Source organism: Carassius auratus, chromosome 32 (assembly GCF_003368295.1).
Source record: "Carassius auratus strain Wakin chromosome 32, ASM336829v1, whole genome shotgun sequence".
Taxonomy (NCBI): domain Eukaryota; kingdom Metazoa; phylum Chordata; class Actinopteri; order Cypriniformes; family Cyprinidae; genus Carassius; species Carassius auratus.
This window is the reverse complement of record NC_039274.1, coordinates 13,842,372-13,869,336: the sequence shown is the minus strand read 5'-3', so window position 1 is coordinate 13,869,336 and position 26,965 is coordinate 13,842,372. Positions and strand designations below refer to the sequence as shown.

Sequence of the window (26,965 nt, the reverse complement as noted above, 5' to 3'; positions counted from 1 at the left end):
GTGTGCAGATTATTCTAGAAAATAGTCATTGTAACTTTTTGAATCAATGCTTCCTCTGTAAAAATGCCTGTTCAGACACATATATCATATCATGTCATATCATAACATATCATATCATACAGATATGATATGATAAACAGAAAGAAGTGTATGTGAGCTAAATGAAAATGAATCAGAACCTACAGGGAGATTTCACTGCTCTTCTGTGGCCTTACAAAGGATTTCTACAACAGAGGTGGTTTGCCAAGAACAAATAGCTTGTGATGGATTGTCCAATAAATGAACTTGAAAGCTATGCCAATTTACATTCTATTAATAATGCTGATTATTTATAAGGATGAATTAATTTCAAATCATTTTATTATTATTGCATGTATCATATAGTTTCATTTAGATATACTGTATTATCAAGAGAGCTGTAGCAACATAATTATAGTGGTTTTTAAATTAACAATCAAATAAAAAAGGTAACAACTGGTTGATTATAAAACTCACACATCACGGAACTGCTGAACACTTAGTTTCCAATGGGCTATTAAAAAACAGCTATGAAGTTGTTTAACATCACTTCAACCAATTGTGTGAACTTAATAAAAATGACAAACAATTTAGATTTTTATGATGTTACTTGTCATATCTATGGAAAGCAATCTAAGCAGCTAGACAGAGCAACTATCCATTCAAAAACACTGTAATAATGAAAGCATAACAATTTTTATGTATGGCTCAAACATGCATATCTCACTCAAACATGTGCTGCCTTGATCAATAATATATCTTTGCTTCTGAAAAGCTAACTTATTTCAGAAACAGTGATGCATTCATCTGGAGAGTTAACTATTTGAACTTCACTATTTTTAACGACACTATTGACCAACACTGCTGAAAGCTGTGGCTGACACAGGTAATAACACACGCTGACTCTCATCTCATCTCATCTCATCGTGCAGACTGGACCTTCTCTGACTAAGCAAAAAAAAAGCTGTATACTGCCAAAACATGCTAACATCTGTGGACATACAGACAAATTAGATACACATTTCTAGATGATGTCACTGTTACAGCACTAAAGCATGTTTCTAAGCAAGATTAGTGACATGACATTCAGCTAAGTATGGTGACCCATTCTCAGAACTCGTGCTCTGTTAACCCATCCAAAGTGCACACACACAGCAGTGAACACACACACTGAACACACACCCAGAGCAGTGGGCAGCCATTTATGCTGCGGCGCCCGGGGAGCAGATGGGGGTTCAGTGCCTTGCTCAAGGCCACCTCAGTCATGGTATTTGCCGGACCGAGACTCAAACCAGAGAATTCCAGACTCAGTGGGGTTTATAAGTCATGTCAAATGGCATGACAAATATAATGTAAACAATTGTGCCAATATGGTATTTAGGGGACAAAAAGAAAGAAAGAGATTGCTGGAGCCTTATCTAATATAGCCAGATGCCACATGGCCCACACACACGTGTGTGTGTGTGTGTGTGTGTGTGTGTGTGTGTCTTAATCCCCCATCAAATGAGAAGATAGCCAGAGAGTCTTTGTCTAGTAGATTTCAGCAGTAGATTATCAGACTTTCTAACAATCTCTGTGTGTGAAGGAAGGTGAGTTTTACACCTTTCTGAAACTCTCTCTATTACCTTAAGAACTAAACACACACTAATCCACAGCCACATATCCACACATAAACAGGTGTTTAAACATTAAAATGATCAGGAAAAAGACAATTGCTGCTTTGTTTATTTATTTGTTTAAAATTTAAAATTTTCTATTTGGTAAGTATATTTTAAAATGAAGTTTATTCCTGTGTTTACAAAAATGTCATTTTTTTTCATTATTGACGCATGTCCTGATTTTGCTGAGTTTGATGTGTTCATAGGTCAACATATTTTGTTGACCCTGGAACAACATTTTACTCATAAAATGTAATCTTGACCATATCCTTACAACTAAACCTAACCTTAACCATGAGTGATCTTTAAAATCAGAGGAAATGATAGATGACACCTAACAGTGATTGTAAGCGTAAACTTCACAAAATCTATAAACTTGTTCTTCAAATCTGATTGGTTAATCACAATGTTGTTCCAGGGTCAACAAAGATGTTGTCCCAGGAACATGTCTCGCTTGGTAAAATCAGGTTCTGCGTTACTGACCCTAAACGTTTGAACAGTAGTACAAAGCTTTTCAGAGGATGGGAGGTCATGGAGCACAGTGGAGGTTGGAGAAGCTCCTCTGTAACTCCAAGGTGCATTTATTTATCCTAAGCTAACTAATTAGTCTGTTAATTAGCTCCATAAACCTGATGATATGTCCCCACTAAGGGCAGTGAGTAATTAAAGCTCAAATGTTAGTGTTATTGGTCCTTAAGTAGCCCAGTGATCACTATCTAATTGGGTACACATATTCCACTCATACTTGGCCACATAAAAGCCACATATAATTCTTGGTCATTTCATGATTAGATTTTAGGAGTAAAATACACAAGCAAGTGTACAGTAAATACCACCTTGCGGGAGAAGAACAGCTCCTGATCCAGTTGCATGAGTTTTTCAATTACAGCGTTAGAGAGTTACATTTAGTGGTGATTTACCATTAGGAAGACAGATGTTTCCTTTAATGGCTATTATCATATTCGTTCAGTTTCCACAGTGACAGGTCATTCTCTGCTCTAAAGACGCAGCACAGCAATTTGCATTCTAGAGATTTTTTTTTTCATCTTTTTTTTCCTTGGCCTCCATCTGTTTCTCATTTCCCATATCAAAGTTGTAGAGTTTTTACCTATTCTTTGTTATAGCAAACTGTGGATGACTAACCACTCCACAGGTATTCACAAGACCATGCAATCACAATGACAACCAATCAGAGTGTGAATGACCGGTCTGCACCACAGGTTCTAAGTGAGCACAATTTGTATTCCTGTTTTTCCGATGTCTAGTGCCCATCATACCAATGAGCTTCTAACTGAAAATACACACAATGTGTGATTTGTGGTTCTGTGAACTATCTTCTAAGTATTACAAATGTGGACAATCAAGAAGAGGCGATCTACACCAGATACATTGCAGAAGCATTAAATGGCTCATTAAAATTAATTACATATTTGAATGATTTTAGAATAATAAATGTAAGAAGATTAAAGTCACAGTCTTAAATTCTGAAAATGCAATACAGAGCATCAATCCAAACACAATGACGACACCGGACAACTGAACCAACACAGAACTGAACTAAATAATAAAATATTAATAATTATAAGAAATGTTGAGAAAGGTTTTTGAATGATCATGTGACACTGAAGTAATGGCTTCTAAAAATTCAGCTTTGCATCATAAGAATATTTTTTTTTTATAAATATATAAATTAATATATTAAAAAATATACTGTTCTATGTACATTGTAACAATATTTCACACTATTACCTTTTTTTTTTTTTTGCTGTATTTTAAATGGAATAAATGCAGCCTTAAGAGACTTCTGTCAAAAATGTAAAAATGTTTAAGTGACTTCTTTAAAAAACAAAAAAAAAACTTTGAATGGTAGTATAGATATATTAGATATCTGTGTTAATGTTTTGCACCAAGAAAAGTATCCAGCTACACACCTTTTGCTCTTCACATCCTCAATGCATGCCAAGAATAGAATGTCACAGTAAAGATTAGATGAGTAAATTTCTCGAAAGCACTTTTTTTGTTTATCCATTTCTACATGTGAAGCCGTGCTTGACGTCAAACACTCAGCTATTCTCAGCCCGAGAGGTGCCTGGCATTTCACACTCTATTCAAAGCCAAATGGAAATGCTTTACATTCTGAAAATGTCCCTTCACAGGCATAGTGTCAAAAACTAGAACTACTCAGCATCTCTAGTAGTGGAGAGGTCAGGAAAACCTGTTTTATTAACTTTAGTTTAACGGTACATTCCACCTTACTTGACAAAACTCTAACAAAAAATGGCTGAACTCCCTGAGCATCCTAACATCACACTGGCCTCAATACATTACAGAAATTCATGAATTCACTATATAGAAGTTGAAGGGCAGGGTGCACTAGGCAATGTGCCAAAGGTATTGCCAAGGAAAGGAATTACGTCCCCTAAAAGGGGCATTTAGTGTTCATTTGGCAAGACTAGATCAAAATTCCAACTCTAACAGTCCTGGCAAAGCACACTGACCCTCAATATGAGTGGCGGTAAAATGCTCACAATCCATCCCCCTCTCTCATCAAGAGCAATGCTCCATGAAAGCTGAAAGGGTGCTGATGGAGTGTCCTCAGGTACCTGCCCAGGTGCTATCAACACAGGCCTGCTTCTGGTGACCCTGGGGTCAGCCACACTAATTACAGTGCTTACAGGGTTAGCACACATCAAGAAGATCCTAAAAAGGGAACCATCGTAAAAAAAAAAAGTGAGCTTAAAGGGCACTTTTTGAAGGTGACAGATGCAACAGCCTTCCAAACTGTAGCATGATTAACAGTAAAGTGGGAAACTTAGATAATTGTCTTTGGCATTGTTGATCTAGATGGCTACATTCCCATACTAGTTTAAGATGAACATAATGCTGATTTGTTAGTAATAGATGAATAGTTACATAATGATATGTGATTAAGCCAAAGATGTTGTTCTTTTGATCTCCCATTTAAGCTGGTTAGTCTGTTCAAGAAGTGAGTACTTTGTGCAGCATTGGTTGAAGAGATCTCCCTCTTTCATCATGGCTTAGTGCCCTTCTCATACACATGTATTCTTGGCAACAGATAAATCCTCAGTTCATTGATAAGTTCTGGAGCTTCCTCTGGCATCATTATGGTAATGCAATACACATATTTATTAGGATGCGATGAAAGTTCAGAATATTTACCTAATTCTCTCAACAACTTTTTAAATCTTGTATTTCAAGGGAAGATCCAAATGCTTCCATATAAAACATTAGTTCTGGATGGGAACTGGAGGAAATTGCAAGATTTCCAATTTACTTCAATGGGCCAGTGAAACAGATGCTACAGTTTGCATTGGGATTCTGCACTGCGGTAATTGAATCATTTGGAAAGTAAATATCTAGCAATTCCTGAAAGCGATTCTTGCAAACATGGAAGTGGGTTTTTACTGCAATACATCAATACTGTTCATTTGTTTTTAAATATATATATTTTTCTATATATATAAGGATGTTGAGTCCACATGCAAAGTTCATTATTAGAGTTAGAATCACAAATCAAACACTAGTGATCCATAAACAGTCAAAAGCAACTGTCACAATAAGGGTTCTCAAGAAATCAAACTCAACTAATGAATTAACTACCTACTGAACACAGAACCTCCAAAAAGGAAAGAGTCAGTGTTTGTGCAACGGCTCAGTTCAGTCTGTGATGTACAGAGACTGACTAGTATCAAGCTCAACCTTCCAACAATCCTCAATGATTACAATGTCCTACTCCATCAATCAGTTTCCACTCCTTTCCAGCTGCTGGGACTGTGAATGTGCAATAAAATGGTCCACAATCCTAAGGCAAGTTCTTCCAGTGCATTAAATGAATACAAATGTTGAGGAGAATTTTGAACTACTTTTGACCATAGGCCAAATTTAATATAAATTATTCATTTTAAATATGCACACAATTAACATGTTCACACTTATTTCTAACAGAACAGAAGTTACTTCTCTCCTCAGAAGGTCAGAGCTGAAATTTGACTGTCCCAAATCCAAGGTGGGGTCAAAGGTCATGAACTAATACATATGACTGTAACCGCAGTGATGTGGTAAACCAGGGGGAATTTGATTACATGAGCACTCAGCTCCACTTAAGACTTGGAACATCACTGTGATCATGGGATCAGGGTGGGAAAAGAGAAAAGGGAGACTGAAAGGAGATTAACACAGCCAACGCAGTGCAGCAACACAGAGAGAGATTTATTGTAAATTCCACTGCCTGGAGGAATAAAATAAGTGGAAGAAAAGTATCTTTCAGGATTTTTGTGGTTCTCCTCAGACTGTTGTAACAAAATGGAGAGAGGGAGTTGAATAGAAAATAAGAAAGAGAAAAAGGCAGAGAAAAATGAGAAATTGGAGAGTGGAGGAAGAATATGTGTGTGTCTGTGTGTGAATGGGAATGAAAAATAGAATGGTTCCAGGGAAAGAAAACTTCATTTGTCCATCCCAGTGAATGACGGAGGATAAGATTCAGTGAGAACACCAGACACCAATGACTAAAATATGGAGAGCAGGAGAATATTGCTAGAAAAGGGACTAAACCAAAACAATACATTTCACTAAAACAAAACAATAAGCAAAAAAGACAATTAAGCACAGAAATACACTAAAATAGAAATAAAAAGAAAAGGAAAGAGAAAGAGAAAGAGAAAAAAAAAACAGTAAAAAAGAACAAGCTAAGAGGAAGAGAAAAATGTCTCCCTGTGCTGCTGCAGGGGGAATCAGTCACGCGAAGACAGCAGTATAGAAAGCTGAGGGCCTTTCTCCAGCTTCTACCAGTCGTGGATAGAAAGGACCCTTGAGCAGTACACACACACACACACACACACACACACACACACACACGAAGAGCAGTATTCTTGATTCCTAATTCTTGCCTGCATACGTAGATATTTAAAGCTATTTGTGTAGCATTGTATGGTTGATTCTAGCAATTGATGTAATTAAGCTTTTAGCTGCTGAAATAAATATTACTTTTTTTTACAATTAAGTTGTTATTAAAATGAAATTTTTCATTTTTGCTTTGTTACATTAAGTAAAGGTTATGGTTATGGTTAAGTATATATATATATTACTTAATGAAACAAAACTATAATAAAAAAAAATGTAAGTACATTCGGTTCAGTTGGATTCATGCAGCAAAACCCTTAATGTAGTAAGATTTCATCAGACATGATCAGTCATGTCTCTCGTTAAAAATTGTTTTTGTGTCTTTAGTTTGAATGTTTTTATGATTTCTACTGATTCCACTGATAGTCACCATTTATTAGTTATGACATGATCATCCCAGTATACAAGTTTGAGTGAGCAGGTTTTTCTTTTCTGTCTCTTTCAAACATTTCATCACTTCAGTACACAGTCACATATCTCCATCACTGAACAGAAATATAACATTACAGAGGTCCTGCTGTGGGCCGCACAATAACCCTCTCCCAGGTCATTCTGCTGCATCAGACAAGCACAGCTCTTTGTGCATCTCTCTTTCACAGGAAAACTGCTTCTGCTGCCAATGGCTCAGAAACATGCTGAGCTTTCACTGTCTGAAGTATCAAAGAAGGCTAATCTCTAAAATATGAGAGGAAAAACATGCAAGAAATGACACCATACTAAGATAACCAGATAACCATCCCTGGCAGTTATAAACTCACACAAATCATAAAAATCATTTCCTATGCTCCAAAGTAATAACTCAAAATCTTTTGTTTCACAATCTTTGTACTTTATTATTATTATTATTTTTTGATGTTAATTGATGTTGCTGTATTTTGAGGGCAAGACTGCTTTTACAGCAAGTTCAAGGCACAAGGATCAGCACACACTTTATTAAAAGTGAAGTTAACAATAGAACTATGGCCTTTAAGAGGCTGTGATTCATGAAATTGATGACAAATTATTCATGCAAATTATTCATGACTTCAAAATACTTCAAAAATATCTCTTTTGGTTTAAAACCTTCTCAGAAAACTTCAAGCATCTTCTAAGAGTCTAAAATTGATCCTTAATCTCTATAAAGCATCACCGTTACAGCCATATGCATATACTTTAGATATTATTTTAAACAGGTTTTGAACTATATATATATTATCTTCTGTATTTTTAGTGGTAGAGCTTTAATTTGAGCTTTTATACATTTTAAAAAAATTCTCATTTGCAGTTTTATATTTCATACAAACAGACAGATGTCTGTGGAAACCATGTCCTAATTTACAATGTTTTTGAGCATCTTGTGCCATCTGAAATGCTGTTTCAAAGTACCAAAATGATTCCATTCCTATTCCATTCATTATGCCAATTTTATTCCATCCTGTTGCAGTCTGTCTAGCTGTTTTTGAATGCAAGAATGTGCCTTCCATAAATCTCCCCCTAAGAATTCGGATTTGATTGAAAACAGCCTAATTATACAAGGATTCCTTAAGATAGAGTCGTCGATTAACCATTCAGACAATCCATTGACTAAACAATTTTGAAAATACATTCTTTTGCACATACTGTAGGCTACCTCATTTGATGTTATAGTGTTTGATTTGACCAATTTAACCCAAGCAGAAAAGACAGATCTCAAAATGCTCACTAGCAAAAGTAACACTGAAACGGGAAAACCCCCACAAGGGAGACAAAGTCAGAGAGAAAGAAGCTTGTCCTTCTTTTCCATTGATTGAATTAGCCATGTTATATTCCCAGTCAGCTCTGTATGTTGTAGCTATATATAAATGTGTCTGCTGTAGAGAGATGAGAGATGTACTGGATCTGTGACAAGCTGTCCTCTTGACCACAACCCAACAACTGATCAAGACAAGAGATTATACAACCAAACCCAAAAGCCTCCCTCTTCAGTCATATTCAATCTGAGTTGAGTTTTACAAATGTAGAAGAAGTGAGCACTGAATTCAAACCAAAACAAGCAGAGACTGACCAGGCAAAAAAAACAGAGAGAGCAGTTAGTGTTTCCCATACATTTTCCAAAAGGCTTTGACTTCATTAAATAAACGTTTTCTGAAAGAAAATGACTGTCTTCAGAAAGTTTGGATGTCATTTTCATTTTATTTTGCATGTGATGTCTGATAAAGGAGCATTTGTGAGCTTTGTGTACATCTGTTACCAGGGAAACCTCTATATCTCCCGCTCTAAGTGCATCCTGCTGGCAGAGAAAGAATTTGCATATTTATGGTGCCACAAATAGAGTACAAGTATATATATATATATATATATATATATATATATATATATATATATATATATATATATATATATATATATATTAGTGGTGGACCGTTATCGGCGTTAACATGAGACTCTTATCGGGCAATAAAAAACATATCGCCATTAATCTATTCTCAAAGTTGGTTTGGGAGGCCAGCCTAAAAAGATGCTCAGGACAGTTGACGGGCCACTGCTGGGCATCGTCACGAAAGCTTATCTTTTTCACGTGTTTTTAAGCCTTACCGCTTGTCAATTTAAACATTAAAGCATCCAAAAACAAGACGCGGAAAAGCTGAACAGAGTAGCTGGTTACTCGCGCGCTGTGTTCGGTGCGCACGAGAGAGAGAGAGAGAGAGCCGCGAATCACGGAGAGTGACACTGAACCGAGCTCTCTTCTGCGAAGTTCTCCTCGAAGTCCCTCCTGCACCTGAACGAACAAATACAAATCGCAGTTTGAACAAACAAAAAGATGTGAAAGAGCCCAATTCAGTACTCGCGGTGTTCTGGTGTTCAGGGCTCACGCAGAAAAAGGGCGTCTCAAAACACTTCAACACCGAATTTGCTTATTTTGCTCTTGTGCCGACAAATACATACAAAATATGTCAAAATATCCACCTTGGAAATTATGCTCGAACAAACTGTCAGTTATTTCTAAAGTGAAAGTAAACAGTTGAGGAAAAAAATGGGATGTGTATTATATTGGATGCGTTCATCGTCTCTTAAAGTGACCGCGCCTAATTTAGCGACTGGCTGCTGTAATGTTAATCCAAGAAAATGAAAATGAAAATCACTCACTGCTTGACTGAATTACTTAGTAGTTTTAACAGTCGAACCAAAAATTATTCAGACACCAGATATATTTTTTGATATATATAGCAAAACTGTAATAATGTGAGAAATGTTGAAGGTGTCTGAATAAATGTAGGTTTGATTGTATAATTCATTTTTACATTGAAGACTATCCAGTGCTATTTTACATTTAATTATTTGGTTTCTGTACCTTGACACCAACAAACTGGAAAAAAACTTAAACAATGTGTAAATAGCACAAATAAATAAAAATAAACAAACATACAAATTAAACAATTTCAAACAGGGCCCACTGGTACAACCTTCACCGGGTTCCCGCTGACCCCAGCTATGGCCCTGCTCACGCCTGTTTCACACATACTCCGTCTGCAGTGCGTATGCAGTCCTTGGGCCCTATCTTGCACCCAGCGCAATTGACTTTGTACACCGACGCATGTGTCATTCCTATTTTGCACCTGCGCAAAGCGCGCTTTTCCCTCCACAGAAGCACGTCGCTAAACTAGTGAATGAACTTGCGCTCCCTGGGCGGTTCAGCGCAAAAAAGGAGGCGTGTTCCGGCGCAAACAATCCCTGGTGCTATTTTGCTGTTCCATTAAACAATTGTGCCACTGACCAGAAAAAACCTATTCTAAAGTCAGTGGCGCGTTGCGCGTTGTTCATTATGCTATTTTAAGGGCGCATGCTTGACCATAATGTATAGCGTGCACAACGCGCATACACTTGCTCATGTAATCTACACAGATGCAACAGTTATTTTTGCAAATCATAAATTGTTACACTAAAAAAATATTAACACATGAGATGACGGAAATCATTGTGGTGTGCCACGAAGATGTGAAAAAATAGGCATAAATCTATCTTACAAATTATTCAGGCTAATTGTAGTAATTAAGGATCAGACCTGTTTGAGGTCATATATGTATATAAGGACATCTGACAAATTGGTTTGTCCGTCAAGAACCAGGAAAAAAAATCGATGAAACAATTGTGGCTATTTCCTCCCACGCCTGTTTAACCGACGCTATTTTGGGTGGGTTTCTCCCATCGCCATACAACACAACTTCTCTGTCTTTCACTGCTCTTACAAGAACATCAGTCTCCTCGGCTGTGAACCGCTCCTGGCGAGCGCCTGGTAAATACGCCATAATAATAGCAATCCATAATGGAACTTGCGCACCTGCTTTTAAAGGGAATGTTGGATGACGCTCTGATTGGTTTATTTCACGTTACGCCCAAACCACACCTATGAATAATGAAGCTACTTCAGACCAACCCATTTTAGATTTGCGCCGGGCACAAGAGCCATTTATCCCGCCGGGAAAATAGCAACAGCGCCGAGACCCGGCCACAAACTTACTTGCGCTTCGCGCTTTGACACTTGCGTTTCAGATCGTTAAAATAGGGCCCCGTGTGTGTTACGTATGTGGTGCAGCACGGACTCTATGTGCTTTCAAACAGGACGTGTTTGCAGTTCGCTACTCGGTACGTAAACAATCGCTGCACTGCAGCAGATGCAACGCTCCTGGAACACAACAAGAATCCGTTAACATGGGTGCGTAAAAAAATATGCAATGCATACGCACTGCAGACAGAGTATGTGTGAAACAAGCGTAAGGTATGGAATTAAATATGGAATTAGTTTACAGCTTTTTCAAGCACTTTGTGATGTATTTTGGAAACAGGAGATGAAATTCTTTTCTAATGCACCACCTAGCTTGATAAACCCTTTCTCAAAGACTTACTGTTTGTCAATTTTATTTGGGTAACACATATATTCTGAATGCCTTTGACAGAATTCGAATGAGCCATTTTAATCTAGATTAATCTAGATTCATTTCAAGATCACAGTGAGATTATTCTAGATCAAAAATATATATACATATAAAATGATCAAATTAATTTGGAGTTTGCAATTCTGTATTTATATCTCACATAAAGGCCAGAACTGTGTGAAAAAAGGCAGAATTGTTAGATGAAAAATTCCAGTTACCTTTTTTATTTTTTATCCTGAGGCAGAAATAAGCTTCCATACAAAACAGATAAAAATAGCAGACACATATATGGAGGATATGGAGTGAAGCGCGTTTGGTGGCTTTGTGGGGGGTAGAGCAGGACTATGAGATTCACTTCACAGACAGACAGATTGTGTCCATCAGATTCTCACATACACACAAAACAGTCAGTTCTGTGGGTGATTATATTTAGCATTTCACAATATATAATGATAACAGCTAAATGTGCAATGACACATATGACAGTACATTTCAATAGGCAATACTAAGACTTGAGAACATGAGCCATATGGCTGTGAAATTATGGAGCATAATGGTACACGGCACAACGGTGTGTGTGTGTGTGTGTGTGTGTGTGTTCCAGGGTCTTGACCTCTCTGTGCAAGCAGCTGGTCATTGGTATTTTTGCCACTATCCTGCTCTGTGTATAACACTCTCAATATGATGAACAACCTAGGGCTGGGTGAATTTTCAAATTTTATCGATTAATTCAAATTTAATGTTTTGCCATTATTATTATTATTATTATTATTATTATTATTATTATTATAATCGAGGAATCACATTAGAATTAGACACTTTGACAATGTGCCAATGTTAACAGTAAAGAGAAAAGAATGATCCAAAACACATGTCGGCGTACGTGATCAATCGCTCACGTGTGACACACTCGGTGAAGGACCATAAGTAGAATGTATCACTAAAAACCTTTCACACAGAATACGCTTTTGTGTTGACAAAGTTGCAAAGTGGTCAGTGGAATAGGAAAAATGCAGGAAAATGGGGGTTGAACTTTTTTTAAGTTGAGCGTGTTTTTAGTAAACCACTTCATGCTGCAAGAGACGTGAGCGCAAGTCAAACGCGTCCATGGTTACACAGGAAAAAACAAAGGAAAAGCAGCACAGTCTAATAAAAACCTGTACAGAACTACCAATATATTTTGTTGTATGTATGTCTGATATTTCATGTTTGCATCATGCATTTGCATTGTTTTTACAGCACATTTAAGGTTAATATTAGAGTACTGGTGGTCATTTTGATTACCTTGAATTTTGAGATTTTTTTAAAGCATTTTCCTTGTATTATTTCTGAACATATAATATGTATAAGACAAGTTTGTACAAGATGTAATTGTAGTTCATGCATCTTTTTTGTAAAGATATTTAACAAGTGAATTGTTTAACATTTACATCATGTTGTGCTGCACTTGGAAATAATAGATTTTTTTTTTTAACTAAAGGGTTAATAAAGAAAAAAAGTTATTTGAATCATGCTGTAGTTACAATTTCAAGTTGACTTGTTCAAAATCTTAAAAATAGAGTCAAGTCAAACGTTCTGAAAATAAATCGAAATTAAAAATTTTGCCAAATCGCTTAGCCCTAGCAGATACATTAAGCATATCAAAATCAATCACCTATTCATAGGCAAATTATTATTTTTTTCTTGCTTATAATACAAAACACCACTTGAGTTTGCAAAATACAATAGATGAGATCTTAAATAAAAATGTGCTCAAAGATATAACACTGGAAAATAGATTTTAGTGAGGTGAAAAGAACTAAAAGGTTTATAATAGAAAATAGTGTCTCTCATTTAACACATACACAATGATAATTATCTTCTTTGTTCTTATGCCAGAAAAACAAAATATCTACATGTTAGTCAATGCTAGTGCTCAGAACAATCCAAATGTTACTGTAGTACTCTTCTCAGCCTCAGACGGTACATCCACAGACCGCCCACAGTTCGTTCAGGACCGACCGTCTGATATTGCACACAAAACTGGCAGGCATTTTCTCGATCTGGCAAGCTCGTATCTGATTGACTGGCTTCTACACAATTTTACGGCAGTAAAGGTTCACCAGATCTCCTGAAAACAAGGCTAAAGCTACAAAAGACACCAGGCTGATACAGATTTGCCATGTTAGTGGCAACAGATCTTTGAAAGATATATACAGTTTTGTTCTACTTATTAGTATTCATAGTTACTTTTACATTTGGGATTATGATGAAACATACAATTAATGGCATATAGAAAATAGCTTTGGTAATGTAAACATTTGTAAGTCCTTTAAATTTATATTATAAATAATATAACTGTACAGTTACATTTTAGTATCATAGTTATTTTTGAGCTACCGTAATTGTTTCTCAAGTTTAGCTCAAAGTAGCTCAGGTTATACCAGTCAGATGATAACAGACATAATGATAATTGTGATTATAGCTCAAATCACGTATAGACCTTAAAACTCTATGCTCATCAAATCATAAATACAGCCTAGCACAGATATACTGTTTGTCCTTCAGAAGAGGTAGGATGAATGCAGAGTGTGACAAGTGCATCATGGGAGTTCAGCAGTCTTTCTCTGCTTTACAATGGCAGTGTATTGTTATTTCCTAAAGATCAACACTCATCCTATTCCCTTGCTGGTTTGAGACTGCACGTTAGTGTGCAGATATAATGTCTCTGATCCCATTTAGCCAGTGTAAGGACATTCACATTTTTAAACGAAGATGACTGAAATAACAATATTTCACTCTTGAACACAATTAATCACAAGTTCAGTAATTGAAAAACTAGACTGCTGAGCATCTTCACTCTAAGAAAAGTCCTTAAAAATGAAATACTATAAAGGAATTATCAGATTTTTCACATGGTTTTTACCTGTTTGTTGAATTACGTATTGAATTGTATTGAGTTTCAGAGTGGAAGCACATGTCTGTAAACTTAGCAGAAAAGGTACAGGTAATTTTCTGCAGGATATTATCCTTTTTTTCTGTCTTTTTTTTTTTTTTACAGATTTCTTTCTTATAGCATACTATTTTCAGTAAGAAAGTGTATGAAAAATGAGGTTTAATGTCAAATTACCAGATGCCTCAATCATGACACTCTTTGCTCTCAGAGAAAGTGAAATAAAAAAAATTCCTCCAGTTATTATATAACAGCTAGAATATTCCAGATGAAACCTGGACAAGAGGTTAAGAGAACATCAGAATGGAAAAGAAGCTGCAAAGATTGTGTTTTGGTGTCCTTTGGGGGTCAATTTGGTATTCATGCATTATTCTTTACAACTCTCCCTTTTCAAATTCAGACAGTAGGCAATTAATCAAGCATGCAGTCTATATTCAATTCATATTATGATTTAAAATGACCGAGATTAAAAAGTATGAGGTATATATAGTGACTGACATCCCGTGGGCGAGTTTTTATTGCCATCCTGGCTGACCTGAACGATCCCAATAACTATCTGAGTGCCTCTGTAATTAAAATTGATAGAGCTCATGGAGCCTTCATCATGGTACTTGTCAGTCCTGCTGAAAATGACATATGAAAGACATCATCCTTTATATTGTTTGTGTATGAGCTGAAGGTTAGAGAGAAGAGGACAGAGAGTCATTAGGCACAGACGTACAGACTTCATTAAGGCACACTGTCACGCTGATTAAGAGAGAGAGAAGAGAGAATATATACAGGATTCATCATGAAATAGATCCACTCTAACATTGAAAACATGCTTCAGTAACATCATACCAATTATTTCATTCTCACTGCAATTTTCCCTATGTGGTCCGTTTAGGGTTTAAGAGACTTAAGCAATGAAGATGTCTTATTACCAGTAGTTCACTGCCGCCTAAGATAAAACTGTGCTATTAGAACAATGAGCTCTATCAACATGCTCTCAGAGTAATGTAACACACAACTTTTGAATTCTCAGAGATCGATTAGTGCACAAACTGTCCATGGAAAGAAAAGGTGAAATGATGAACGAGTGCCAACGCAGCTGACAAAGAAAGGACAGAAATGTCCTTGGCTCTTAAACTTTTCTGTTTACTAGAAGAGTTTTTTTCTCTGATATAACTTTTTCAGCACCACTGAATTAATATTTTATAGAATACTAGGAATTTCATTCTCACAAAGCTTCCTTAAGTTCTGTTTTTCTGCCCTTTCTACACACTGTAATTCCACTTAACTTTTTTAAACATGAAATCTTGAAGTAAAAAAAAACAAAACAGTATTTTCTTGTAAAACATAGTCCAGTAATCATAGTTTAATGTAATACTTTTAAGGTTGGTTATTTTTTTATTTTTTTATTTTTTTACAGTGTGTGCATGCAATCAACATGAGTCACTGCATGAATTGGCACAGACTGATTAGGAGGTGTGCGTATATATAGAAAAACACATACAGAATAAAGAGATGAAAACATTTTAACAACTATAGCCAACAAACCAAATTATGTTGTCTGTAAGATCTTCCTGTAACAAATAGCTACTTATACCAGCTATAGTCACTTCAAAACAACAGGCATTTGTTCTGCTATTTTTCAATTTTGTGTGACTGCTGAAAACAAAAGGCTGGTGGTCTTGTGAATTTGTATTTTATTAACTCTTATGTACTGTAGACAGGAGCAATTCTCAGTCAAAGTGATATAGATCTAGACTGATGAACACATCTGACAGCTGTAGGTTTAATAAGTTCATAGTTGAGTGGTTTATTAAAGGAATAGTTCTCCCTACAATTCAAGCTTTGTCATAATTGTCTCATCTTTTCTCGTGTTGTTCTAATCCTCTATATTGTTTTTGTCTTTTGTGAAATATGAAAAGAGATCATTGGCAGAATGTCTGAGCTGCTTTCCGTAGAAGGAGGATTTGAGAGGTCCCGTCTAGTGAAGATTGTCAGTAAATAATGGCTTAACTTTCAGTCTGTTCCACACACAAAGTTATCGTATAGCTTCAAACTTGAGTTTAGCCTAAAGTGCATACATTAAAAAGACTGCTTTTATGATATCCTTATGGTGCTTTATGGGATATTAAGGTTGAAAAACTATTACTATGAAAAATATGCCATTGCTTATTTTTGTAGTTTGATATTCAGCACCGTTCAGAACTGTGAGGTGAATTTAAAGGCACCTGTTGTATATTCCACATGTGTCATGTTTCTAAGCCAAAATCCAATACTTGAGCTCATAAATGTCAGCTGGAAAGATCTGCTCTGATATGGTGCTGACAGACAAACACTTGAATCACACAAAAAGTTACCCTCTCAACATTTATGAATTTGTTTTCTCAAACTAAAATTGATCTATACCAAAACACAATTAGAACCTCTGTCTTCACACACAGAAATCTCATGTTGATGTTGAGATCTTCTCATTTGCTCAATCAATTAAATTAATATTGAACATGGATTATGTCTGCTTTTATTACAACCGTAGATGATAGTGTAAATAATTCAAATCTGTACAAAGTAAAGCAAATTTTTATGGTGGTTTATAAATACATCAATTTCAAAATGCATTGCCTTTATTTCAGAATGACACTTAGTCATGACATATTGTCTGCACATATTTCTCCACGAATAACTCCTTACTTTTATGTTTCAACCACGGATGTCAATCTGAGAGCTCAGAATTACATAAAGCCCTAACAATCATCATCTTAGGCTGTTTATTTGTTGTCTTGTGCATAGCCATCCAAGTGCCAGAGCTTCAGAGTATCAGTCCAATCCTCCTTCCAACATAAATCACAAACTACTTTCGCTCTATGACTCATATTGTGTGTCTTATTTAGTTTTTTGTGGAAGAAATAAAAGAATACAACACTGGGTAAATTATGTAAACATTTTCAGTTAGGGGTAACTAGTCCTTCAAAAACACTACTGGAGGAGCAATATGACATATGCAGGTCTAAGACCAATGCATAAAACCAATTCTGCATGCTGCACATGAACTCTTCGCCTGAGCTTTCCCTCCAGATTCTGATGAGGTCTCCCAGGAAACAAAGGAAGAAATCCTCATTGGGAGCGGAAGGGAAAAGGACCACAAGCAAGCCTCTAATAAGTTGGGCTAATAGAAGTAGAGAAACTAAAGTCTCAGTACTGAAAAGAGCAAAACCACCAATGGCATGCCAGTAATTAGTACAGATATTTGAAAGAAGATTGGAATTGGAAAACTGGATTTGGAAAGGCTTTATAAAATGTGTATGGAAAACACTTTTGTCCACATGTTTGCAAGCCAATTCTGACTCATTGCAAAACAGAAACATTCAGAAACAACTAGGGAATATTGATTCAGACAGACAAAACGTGCTAACAATTTTGCCCATGCAATAGGAGGGGCCAAATTAACTGTTTGTTAAGTGTATGAACCATGAATGAATGCTTATTTCATGAAGTAAGCCTTCAGGAGGACGTGTCAAAGACAGTGAAATACTGCAGACATGCCTTGTATAATAATAGCAACTTCTTATATATATATTAATTATGTATATATGACCTGGCCTCCACAGTCACCGGACCTGAACCCAATCGAGATGGTTTAAGGGTGAGCTGGACCGCAGACTGAAGGCAAAAGGGCCAACAAGTGCTAAGCATCTCTCGGGGAACTCCTTCAAGACTGTTGGAAGACCATTTCAGGTGACTACCTCTTGAAGCTCATCAAGAGAAAGCCAAGAGTGTGCAAAGCAGTAATCAAAGCAAAAGGTGGCTACTTTGAAGAACCTACAATATGACATTTTTTCAGTTGTTTCAATCTTTTTTGTTATGTATATAATTCCATATATAATTCCACATGTGTTAATTCATAGTTTTGATGCCTTCAATGTGAATCTACAATTTTCATAGTCATCACTCTTTGAATGAGAAGGTGTGTCCAATCTTACTGTATATATATATATACAGCATGTAAATTGAATTTGGCAGGAACTGGAACACGCTGTCATATACACCGATCCAGAGCATCCCAAACATGCTCAATGGGTGACAGGTCTGGTGAGTATGCTGGCCATGCAAGAACTGGGATGTTTTCAGCCTCAGTGAACTGTGTACAGATCCTTGCAACATGGCATGGGGCCGTGCATTATCGTGCTGCAACATGAGGTGATGTTCGTGGATAAATGGAACAACAATGGGCCTCAGGATCTCATCGTGGTATCTCTGTGCATTCAAAATGCCATCAATAAAATGCACCTGTGTTCATTATCCATAACATATGCCTGCCCATACCATAACCCAACCGCCACCATGGGCCACTCGATCCACAACGTTGGCTGATGCAAACCACTCACCCAAACGATGCCATACACACTGTCTGCCATCTCCCATGTACAGTGAAAAACAGGATTAATCCGTGAAGAAAACACCTCTTCAAAGTGTCAGATGCCATCAAATGTCCACTCAAGTCAGTTATGATGGCAAACTGCAGGCACAGACCCCGATGAGGATGACAAGCATGCAGATGAGCTTCCCTGAGACGGTTTCTGACAGTTTGTGCAGAAATTCTTTGGTTATGCAAACTGATTGTTGGAGCAGCTGTGTGGCTGGTTTCAGACAATCTAGGATGTGGAGGTCCTGGGCTAGTGTTGTTACACGTGGTCTGCGGTTGTGAAGTCAGTTGGATGTACTGCCAAATTCTCTGAAACGCCTTTGGAGGCGGCTTATGGTTGAGAAATGAACATTCAATTTACGGGCAACAGCTCTGTTGGACATTCTTGCAGTCAGCATGCCAATTGCACACTCCCTCAAAACTTGCATTGTGCTGTGTGATAAAACTGCACATTTTAGAGTGGCCTTTTATTGTGGCCAGCCTAAGGCATACCTGTGCAATTGTTCAGCTCATGAAAAATGGGGGCAAAAACAAATGTGTTGCGTTTATAATTTTCTTCAGGCTTCCAGGCTTTGGAAAACAAGAAATTGATGACTCAGGAGAGAAGCGCACACGGTGGTGGCATTTCTGGACTGCCTTGGAAATATCAATGAGCCACGTGTCTTTCATTTTATCAGATTTTCTAATAGCATGAAGGCAAAAGAACAACATGCATGCACTGTGAGCTAAATGAAACTGTATGCAATCATTCTACCATTGCTCCCTTGGACTCCTTTTTATTTTCTGTATATCATTTTGGGAATAAATACAGTCTGTCTATCTATCTTTATCTGACTTTTTCAAATCCAATATCTTAGTTTTCTGTGTCCTTTCTCTCTCTCTGTCTTAACTAAACACAGCTATCAGCAGGCAAACAGATGGATGGTTTCTGACAATGCTGCAAACACAAACAACAGCAGAGACTGCTGCTAAACACCAGATAGATGACTATATCTCCTCATATTAACAGAAAAAAGTTTTGTCATCAGAAGTGCAGGAGGGCAAAATAAATGAATCAAGATGGTCACACTCCCCAGAGAAAGTGAGGCTGAACAACAGAGAAAAACGGAAAACACAAAAAGCACCTGTTCAGCACGTTGAAAGGCTCTTATGCTGGAATTACGTCAAGAGTCTAGTATCATTCTCCAGGACTGGAGCCTAATGCAGGTACTGGAATAATGATGGGTTGTATTTCCTTTCTTTTGAATCTATTCTACACATCACTTAAAGCACAGCAAATATTTGCCTCTCTCCAAAGGTTGGGCTATAATGAAACATGTAGAATGCCCATTAATCAACTGATATTGAACATGGATTCTGCATGCTCCTATTTCAACAGCAGATAACTGCAAAAATAATTGAAATCCATACACACGTCTGTGCTGGGCTGGCTTTATAATATTTTCATGTAGGCAAATTCAGCAGTTATGTCACAGGTTGAAGGCAATTTCAAGAAGAGTTCCCATAAACAGTCTCACAGTACAGAAAGCTTTTAACACGTCGCCAGTTCCTTCTAGTTACCCATAATTCTGGAAAGTTCATCTTTCCCACATGGCACTGAGATCAGTCTATTTTGAACAATCCCCAGATGCCAAAGTAACCCTGTTATGAATTAAAATCTGGAGTGGATATGAAATGGGCAGAAATCTTCAAGAATGGCTGTGCTTCTGTTAAAATCCTCTCAGCAAAGCTGGCAAATGACCAAATACGCAGTGGTATGCTTGTTGATCTCTGTGCATCTTTTTTGTGTGTCTGTCGGTTGCAGTGTTATTTTAGTATAATTGATATTCCATTACAGTTTTTGTGAATATTTTCAAGTTTATTTTTTCATTCTTGTTTTCGTGTCAAGTCAAGTCACCTGTATTTGTATAGAGCCTTATACAAAACTGGTTGTGTCAAAGCAGCTTTACAGTGTCCAACAGCAAAATAGTTAGTCAATAGTGCAAGAAGACAACAACAAAGAGGTATTTTTTCCAGCTAAATTCAGTTCACTGATGATTCAGTTTAATGTTTTATTGTTTTTTTTTTTTCTAATGTTTATATAGTTTTTATTAAATTTCAGTTTATATTTTATTCACTTAATTACATTTTTTATGGTTTTACTTTCAGTTAACAATAATAACCCGGGTCGATTGCTCGGCTCAATTGAGGTTACAGCTCTCCTCACTGCAGAACATCTGACATAGCAGCCAGGTCCTGCATAATTCACACAACTACTGCTTAAAGCCCTTAAGTAATTGAAAGAAGCAACAAGAACACAGTCCACACAGATTTACATCTCCAATACACTCAAACATTATCCATGCCTCTAAAAATGAAGTTTTTGTTTGCATTTTTCTAGATCTTTTGGGAAAGTACAGAGCATCAGGTTTCAATAGCGTTGTAAAACTTTCAGATAAAAATTATTAGTATTATTAATTATGGTTATAACATGAGATTCCCAAAGCAAAGTCATTAATAATCAGAAATTATATCTCTGTAATATTTTTTTTAATTAGCATCTTCTACAGATCAACTACAGTTTTTCACATATTTATTTTGGAAAAAAAAAACACATGTAACTCTTCTAGAGTTTGATAAGACGTTCACCAATGTCTTAAATTGTGCAAAGAACTTTGAAAGACTGCAATTACAAGTCAGGTTACAATTCTCAAAAACTTCAAACTGATCCCATACGCGTTTTTTAAACTCTTACTGTACGTCAAAAATGTTAGGAAAAACATCTGAGACAAAGTTGCTACTTAAACTTGACAAATTATGTAAGATTCTGAGCAATATATTTTCTCATTCCTAAAACTTTTGCCATTAGGCAAATGAAGCCGAGCACAGAAGCGTGACCTGCAAGCATCATACTTCAACAGATATTAAAACGCAGGTTTTATTCAAGGCGCTTGCATCTTGTGTAAACAGCTCATGAGTTGTTTTGGCAGCTTTGAAAATGAGAGCTGTCTCCTCCAGATACAATTCAGCAAACTACCATCACACAAACAAGCGCGCGTTTGTTCAGAGCGCATACGCGCCGCTCGCGCTCGTTCGTTTGATAGGTTTTCATTGTATCGTTTATGATTCAGCAAGCCCAGGTAAACACAGTCAAACTTTAAATTGTGCTTGACCCAGGTGTATACTAACAATGACTTGCAGTGAACTTCTGTTTCCTAGGCGTGTACAGGTGCACAGTACACTGTGTATAAATGCGTTTCGGCATCAAATGTCATTCTGGCTCACTTTACATGCAGGATGGTTAGGTAAACACTGAACCTAAACCTCTCGATACACAGCAGATGTGTTCTGTGTGAAGATGAAAGCTGGTCGTTATGCATCTACTTGCTGTCTAAACACGCGCCCATCAGCTCATGACGCTTCATTAGTCTACCTGACCTGTTTCTCAAGCCGAAATGAATTCTCAGCGCATCTACGCACCTCATGACAGGACTTGACAGGATATGGGGAGGGGGGTACTCACGCTGCTATTTTCACCCGTCCAGTGGACCATTGCCTGGTTGTGGGTGGCATCCCCTTTAAGGACGAAAGAGCTGCTGAGTAGAGAGACTTTCTCCGGAGTCGATGCCCTCCGGACTCGGGGAACTCCCATGACCGGTCCGCCGGGGTCCCCGTTGTAATCTCCGCGGCTGTGCGCTGAGATAATCGCTTCATCTCTGCCATTGGCATGCCCACCGCGGATGTCAAGCCCTCGGTCCAGTACGTCTCTCTGGTTTATAACGCCGGTGTGACATGAAATCGGTCCGAACAGTGACATCCACGCGCAAGCGAAAACCACAGCTAGGTACAGGTGCGCCAAAACTGCCATGATGAGCGCCTTCATTTAACACTGTCAAAGCGTGTGCGATGCAATCGAAAGATGGGAAGCTCTAATGTAAGAGGGAGGGAGAGAGAGAAAGGGAGAGAGAGGGGAAGAGGGTGGGGAAGCAGAGCTTCAACAGATCCAGCTCATGTGCTTTATAGTAGACAGCTGAGACCGAAGAGCCGTATTCGCCTGCCACCTAGTGGCGAACTTAGTCAAGTGAATGATTTGTACGTGTTTGTACTAAAACACCTCTAATAAAGAAAAAAAGGAACTGATTGAATATTGGATTTTTAAGTACTGTTACATTAAATTAATCTCTTTTAATTTATAGGCTAGTTTTCAACTTTAAGAAAGCACATACTGTCTTGGACATTTTTCTTGGCTAGTGTAAATAATCAGGACTATATCTGGAAGCTGTCACACCCTTGAACTGATTGTTGTGTTTTCTTTCCCCATGTGCTCTGTGTGACTTAGTTTCTGTCTCCAGTTGATCAAGTCTTTTGCTTCAGGTGTGTCTATTTAATTATTTTCATTTGCCAACCTAATTAAGTTGTGTTCTGTTCACTGTTTGTTGTCCTGTGTTGTTGATGTTACCCTGTGTGTTAGACCCTCTTCTTTGTGTGGATTACCATTAAAAGATTTGTTGTTATAATCTTTGTCATGCCTTTGAATACTGAACCACAAAGAATAAGTAAGCACCATCTCCCCCTTGTTTTGTTTTCCGTTTTTGTCAGTTTTTATTTTAAGTTATGGTATTCACCGTCCTATTCATCATCCTAGCGCATCAAAACCTTCCCATTTTGGACAATGCTGTTGAGTTTAGCCAGCTCGCCATTTTAACAGATTCTGACGATGCAACACTGAACTCACTGTCCTGGATCAGGGCAAATCCCCATCGGCCCGTTGACCTCGCAGACACCATCGGCCTGTGCTAGAGGGAGGAAATCATCCGGTGTCTGGAAAGCATCTAGCCCCAATCCAGAACCAGCCAGACCCAGAGTCCAGTCCACCATCACCCTGCAGTGCAGAGTATAAGCCTGAGCACACCAATGATGGAGAGCCAAAGCCTTTCACAACCGATGATCCATCGCCAGATAGAACGATCGAGCTGAGGATTGCCTCAGAGCCAGAGCCTCAATCGATATCAGAGCAGGTGTGAGAGCCGGCTACAGTACTTGCTACGAAGGAGAGTGCCATGGACAGCGAGAGTGCGGAGGGAAGTTCCAGCCACTGCACCATGGCTGAGGATGAGCCTAGCTCAATGGACTTTTTTTGAATATATATGCAGACATGCCCTATCTTCTCCCACCTTCATCTGAACTTCTTTGTCATGGATGGCACACACCGTCCCTAAAACCCTCTACCTGTCTGGATTAGCCCACAGACCCACCCACCCTCTCCTGCCTCCTCCTGTCACCCCTGCCTCAGCCCCACTACCACTGCTGCATCCTGGAAGCCCCTCTACTCACCCTCAGCCCACCATTTGTGTGGAGGGTTTGTGTGAAGGGATCGCCACGGGTATGCCAGTCTCCATCAGCCTCATGGCTGGAGGATCTGCTGACTCGGGACTCCACTCCTCTGGCTACAACTCATTCCTAAGGCTCTGTCAGGCTCCTTCTTCTCTCCTGCTCCAACTTGGTCCACTGTCACTCCGACTCCACCGTGGCCTTCAGGAGTCCCGCCTCCGCCTCGGTCGCCGGAGACATCTGCTCCGCCTTGGCCCTCCGGATCCACCCCGTCGCTATGTGTTCTGTGTGACCTAGTTTCTGTCTCCTGTTCATTAAGTATTTTGGTTCAGGTGTGTCTAGTTTATTACCTTGATTTGTGTGTTAGACCATCTTCTTCATGTGGATTACCATTAAAAGGATTGGTCTTTATAATATTCATCATGCCTTCGTCTCCTTAACAGCAGTCACGTGACAGAAGCATACTAACTACAGATGATAGCTAAATGTCCTCCATATTATTATGGTTGCTCTGTCTAATAGGCCTATAAACCATGATTACAATGCATGTTAAAAATAAAATTAAATGAACAAACACGGATTTATTAAAAGAAACCAAGTCAAAGGAAATAAGCATTTATTCTTGTATTATATTCTTGTATTATAATAATTTTTCTCCACAGTTGCCATCAGATAATTTTGAAGTTGTAGTTTCCCAATTACAATTGTGAAAAGAAATAAGAACATATCTTCAATAACTTCTTTAAAGAAGGCATGCTGTTGTTTCATGTTTCATGTTTCAAAAATGGTATTAAGTTAATTTGTTGCTGAATAGACAATTTAATATCTGTGCATTTAAAAACGATAATATCTGCATGCGCTAAATCTTTCCACTCTTTCTCCCCAACTGAAGACCATACAACTGTCACGATCTCCAGCTGGAGTGCCCATGAACTCAACCAGAGTGCACTCCACCTCTGACACTTGCCACTCTACCCAGACTGCATTTCCCATAATCCTTTGCCGGACTCATCACTTATTGCATCCACCTGTGTCTTGTTACCTCCATCAGTCTCACCCTATTTATAGCCTGGTTAAGTCCATTAATTTAGGGCTCAGTATTGTTAGCCTTTAGCATTTCCTTGGTTTTTGTTATCTTATCTTGCCGTGTTTCTGATTGTTTGTTGCCTTCCCTGACCCTTTCCTCTTTATTGAATTACTTTTGTCTGCCCTTGATTATATCTGTTTGCTGGTGTTTGACCCTGCCTGTCTGACTATGCTTCTAATAAAGCCTTGCATGTGACTCCTCCACTTTGTTGTCATGCCTCCCCACATTACAGAATACTGAGCCTCACCCGGATCCAGCAGCTTTATCGAGCGTCTCAGTCCAACCATTGGACCCAGAACTCAGGTTAGTTCACCTCTGTCAAGGAATGCGTTCCCTCAAGGACCACATTCAAGACTTTCTGGACATTGCTCACCTCTCTGATCTCCCGGACTTCATGTTGATTGACTTTTTCTGTTATGGCCTAAATGAACCATTAAAAACCATAATCGCCCGTTATGGTCCTCAAGGGCTATGGTGGTTGTTGGATTATGGCCTGTTACTAACTGGTTCACTGTGGGAGAAATTTCAATTTCATTTCAAACTGGCTCGAAACATTTATTGTTCAAATGATTCAACCCCCAAAAGTCACATTTTGTGCAGAATCTTTTATTCTTTAAAACCACTAATAAACACCACCTATGTCACCTCTCTACTGCAGTCTTGGCTCATACTTCACTGGAAAAAGCTTTCAGATCACTGAAAATCTTTGGTTTTCACTTTACCACTGCTTTCTTCAAAATCAACCAAATGTTTTCAATGAGAGTTAAATCTGGAGACTTAAATGGGCTTTTATGATGTTCTTTGGTCAAGATTGACATTTGGCAAGATGCACCAACATGAAGGCCATGCTTGTAGTGTTCTTCTTATACTCTGCAAGTCTTTGGCAGTACATTGCAGGTTTTTTGCAGTTGCTCTAATCAATTATATATTACGATGTTGTGCTTTTTCTTCAGCAACCTCAAAGGATTCTTGTACAACACATTTTAAGCTGCCAGTTGTGTCTCTAGGAACTTTTAATGTCTTGTTGAAAATCTTCATGTAGCCTTAGACTTTTTAATTTAATGTAACTATTTATTCTAAAGCTTTTGAGAGCTCTGTTGAATTTGCATATCAGCTACTCATGTCAGCACATGCATGGGCAAAATTTATGTATGTGTAACAGCTAAATCAGTTTTTCATTAGAATTTCTAAAGGCTTCATTGTTTTAAGATTTTGTTCCCCACCATACAAAAAAAAGTGACTTGAAAACAATATTGAATAGGGATTGAATAATTATGACATTGCGGTGTTATTAAAAAAAATTCTATAACTCTAAAATATTACATATTTTAGCTGGCAGCCATATCACCCTGGAGCCCAAGACGGTTGCCCATTGAAGCTAAGCAGGGCTGAGCCTGGTCGATACCTGTATGGGAGACCTCCTGAGAAAACTAGGTTGCTGCTGGAAGAGGTGCTAGTGAGGGCAGCAGGGGGTGCTCACCCTGAGGTCTGTGTGGGTCCTAGTGCCCAAGTGTAGTGATGGGGACACTATACTGTCAACAAGCACCGTCCTTCGGATGAGACATTAAACCGAGGTCCTGACTCTCTGTTGTCATTAAAAATCCCAGGATGTCTTTCGAAAAGAGTAGAGGTGTGACCTCGGCATCCTGGCTAAATTTGCCCATTGGCCTCCGACCATCATGGCCTCCTAACAATCCCAATATCTGCTGATTGGCTTCATCATTCTGTCTCCTCTCC

General features: G+C 38.0%; 1 protein-coding gene across 3 annotated transcripts in view; it reads right to left on the bottom strand.

The window, feature by feature from the left end:
• The window catches only part of LOC113051626 (VPS10 domain-containing receptor SorCS2-like), a 180,592-nt gene extending 157,837 nt beyond the window's left edge, over positions 1 to 22,755 (bottom strand). For all 3 annotated transcript variants that reach the window (XM_026215524.1, XM_026215526.1, XM_026215527.1), the window contains exon 1: positions 22,334 to 22,755. In XM_026215524.1, coding sequence (XP_026071309.1) covers positions 22,334 to 22,693 — 360 coding nt within the window. In that variant the 5' untranslated portion in view covers positions 22,694 to 22,755. The remainder of the gene's footprint in view (positions 1 to 22,333) is intronic.
• Between the last annotated feature and the right edge of the window lie 4,210 nt (positions 22,756 to 26,965).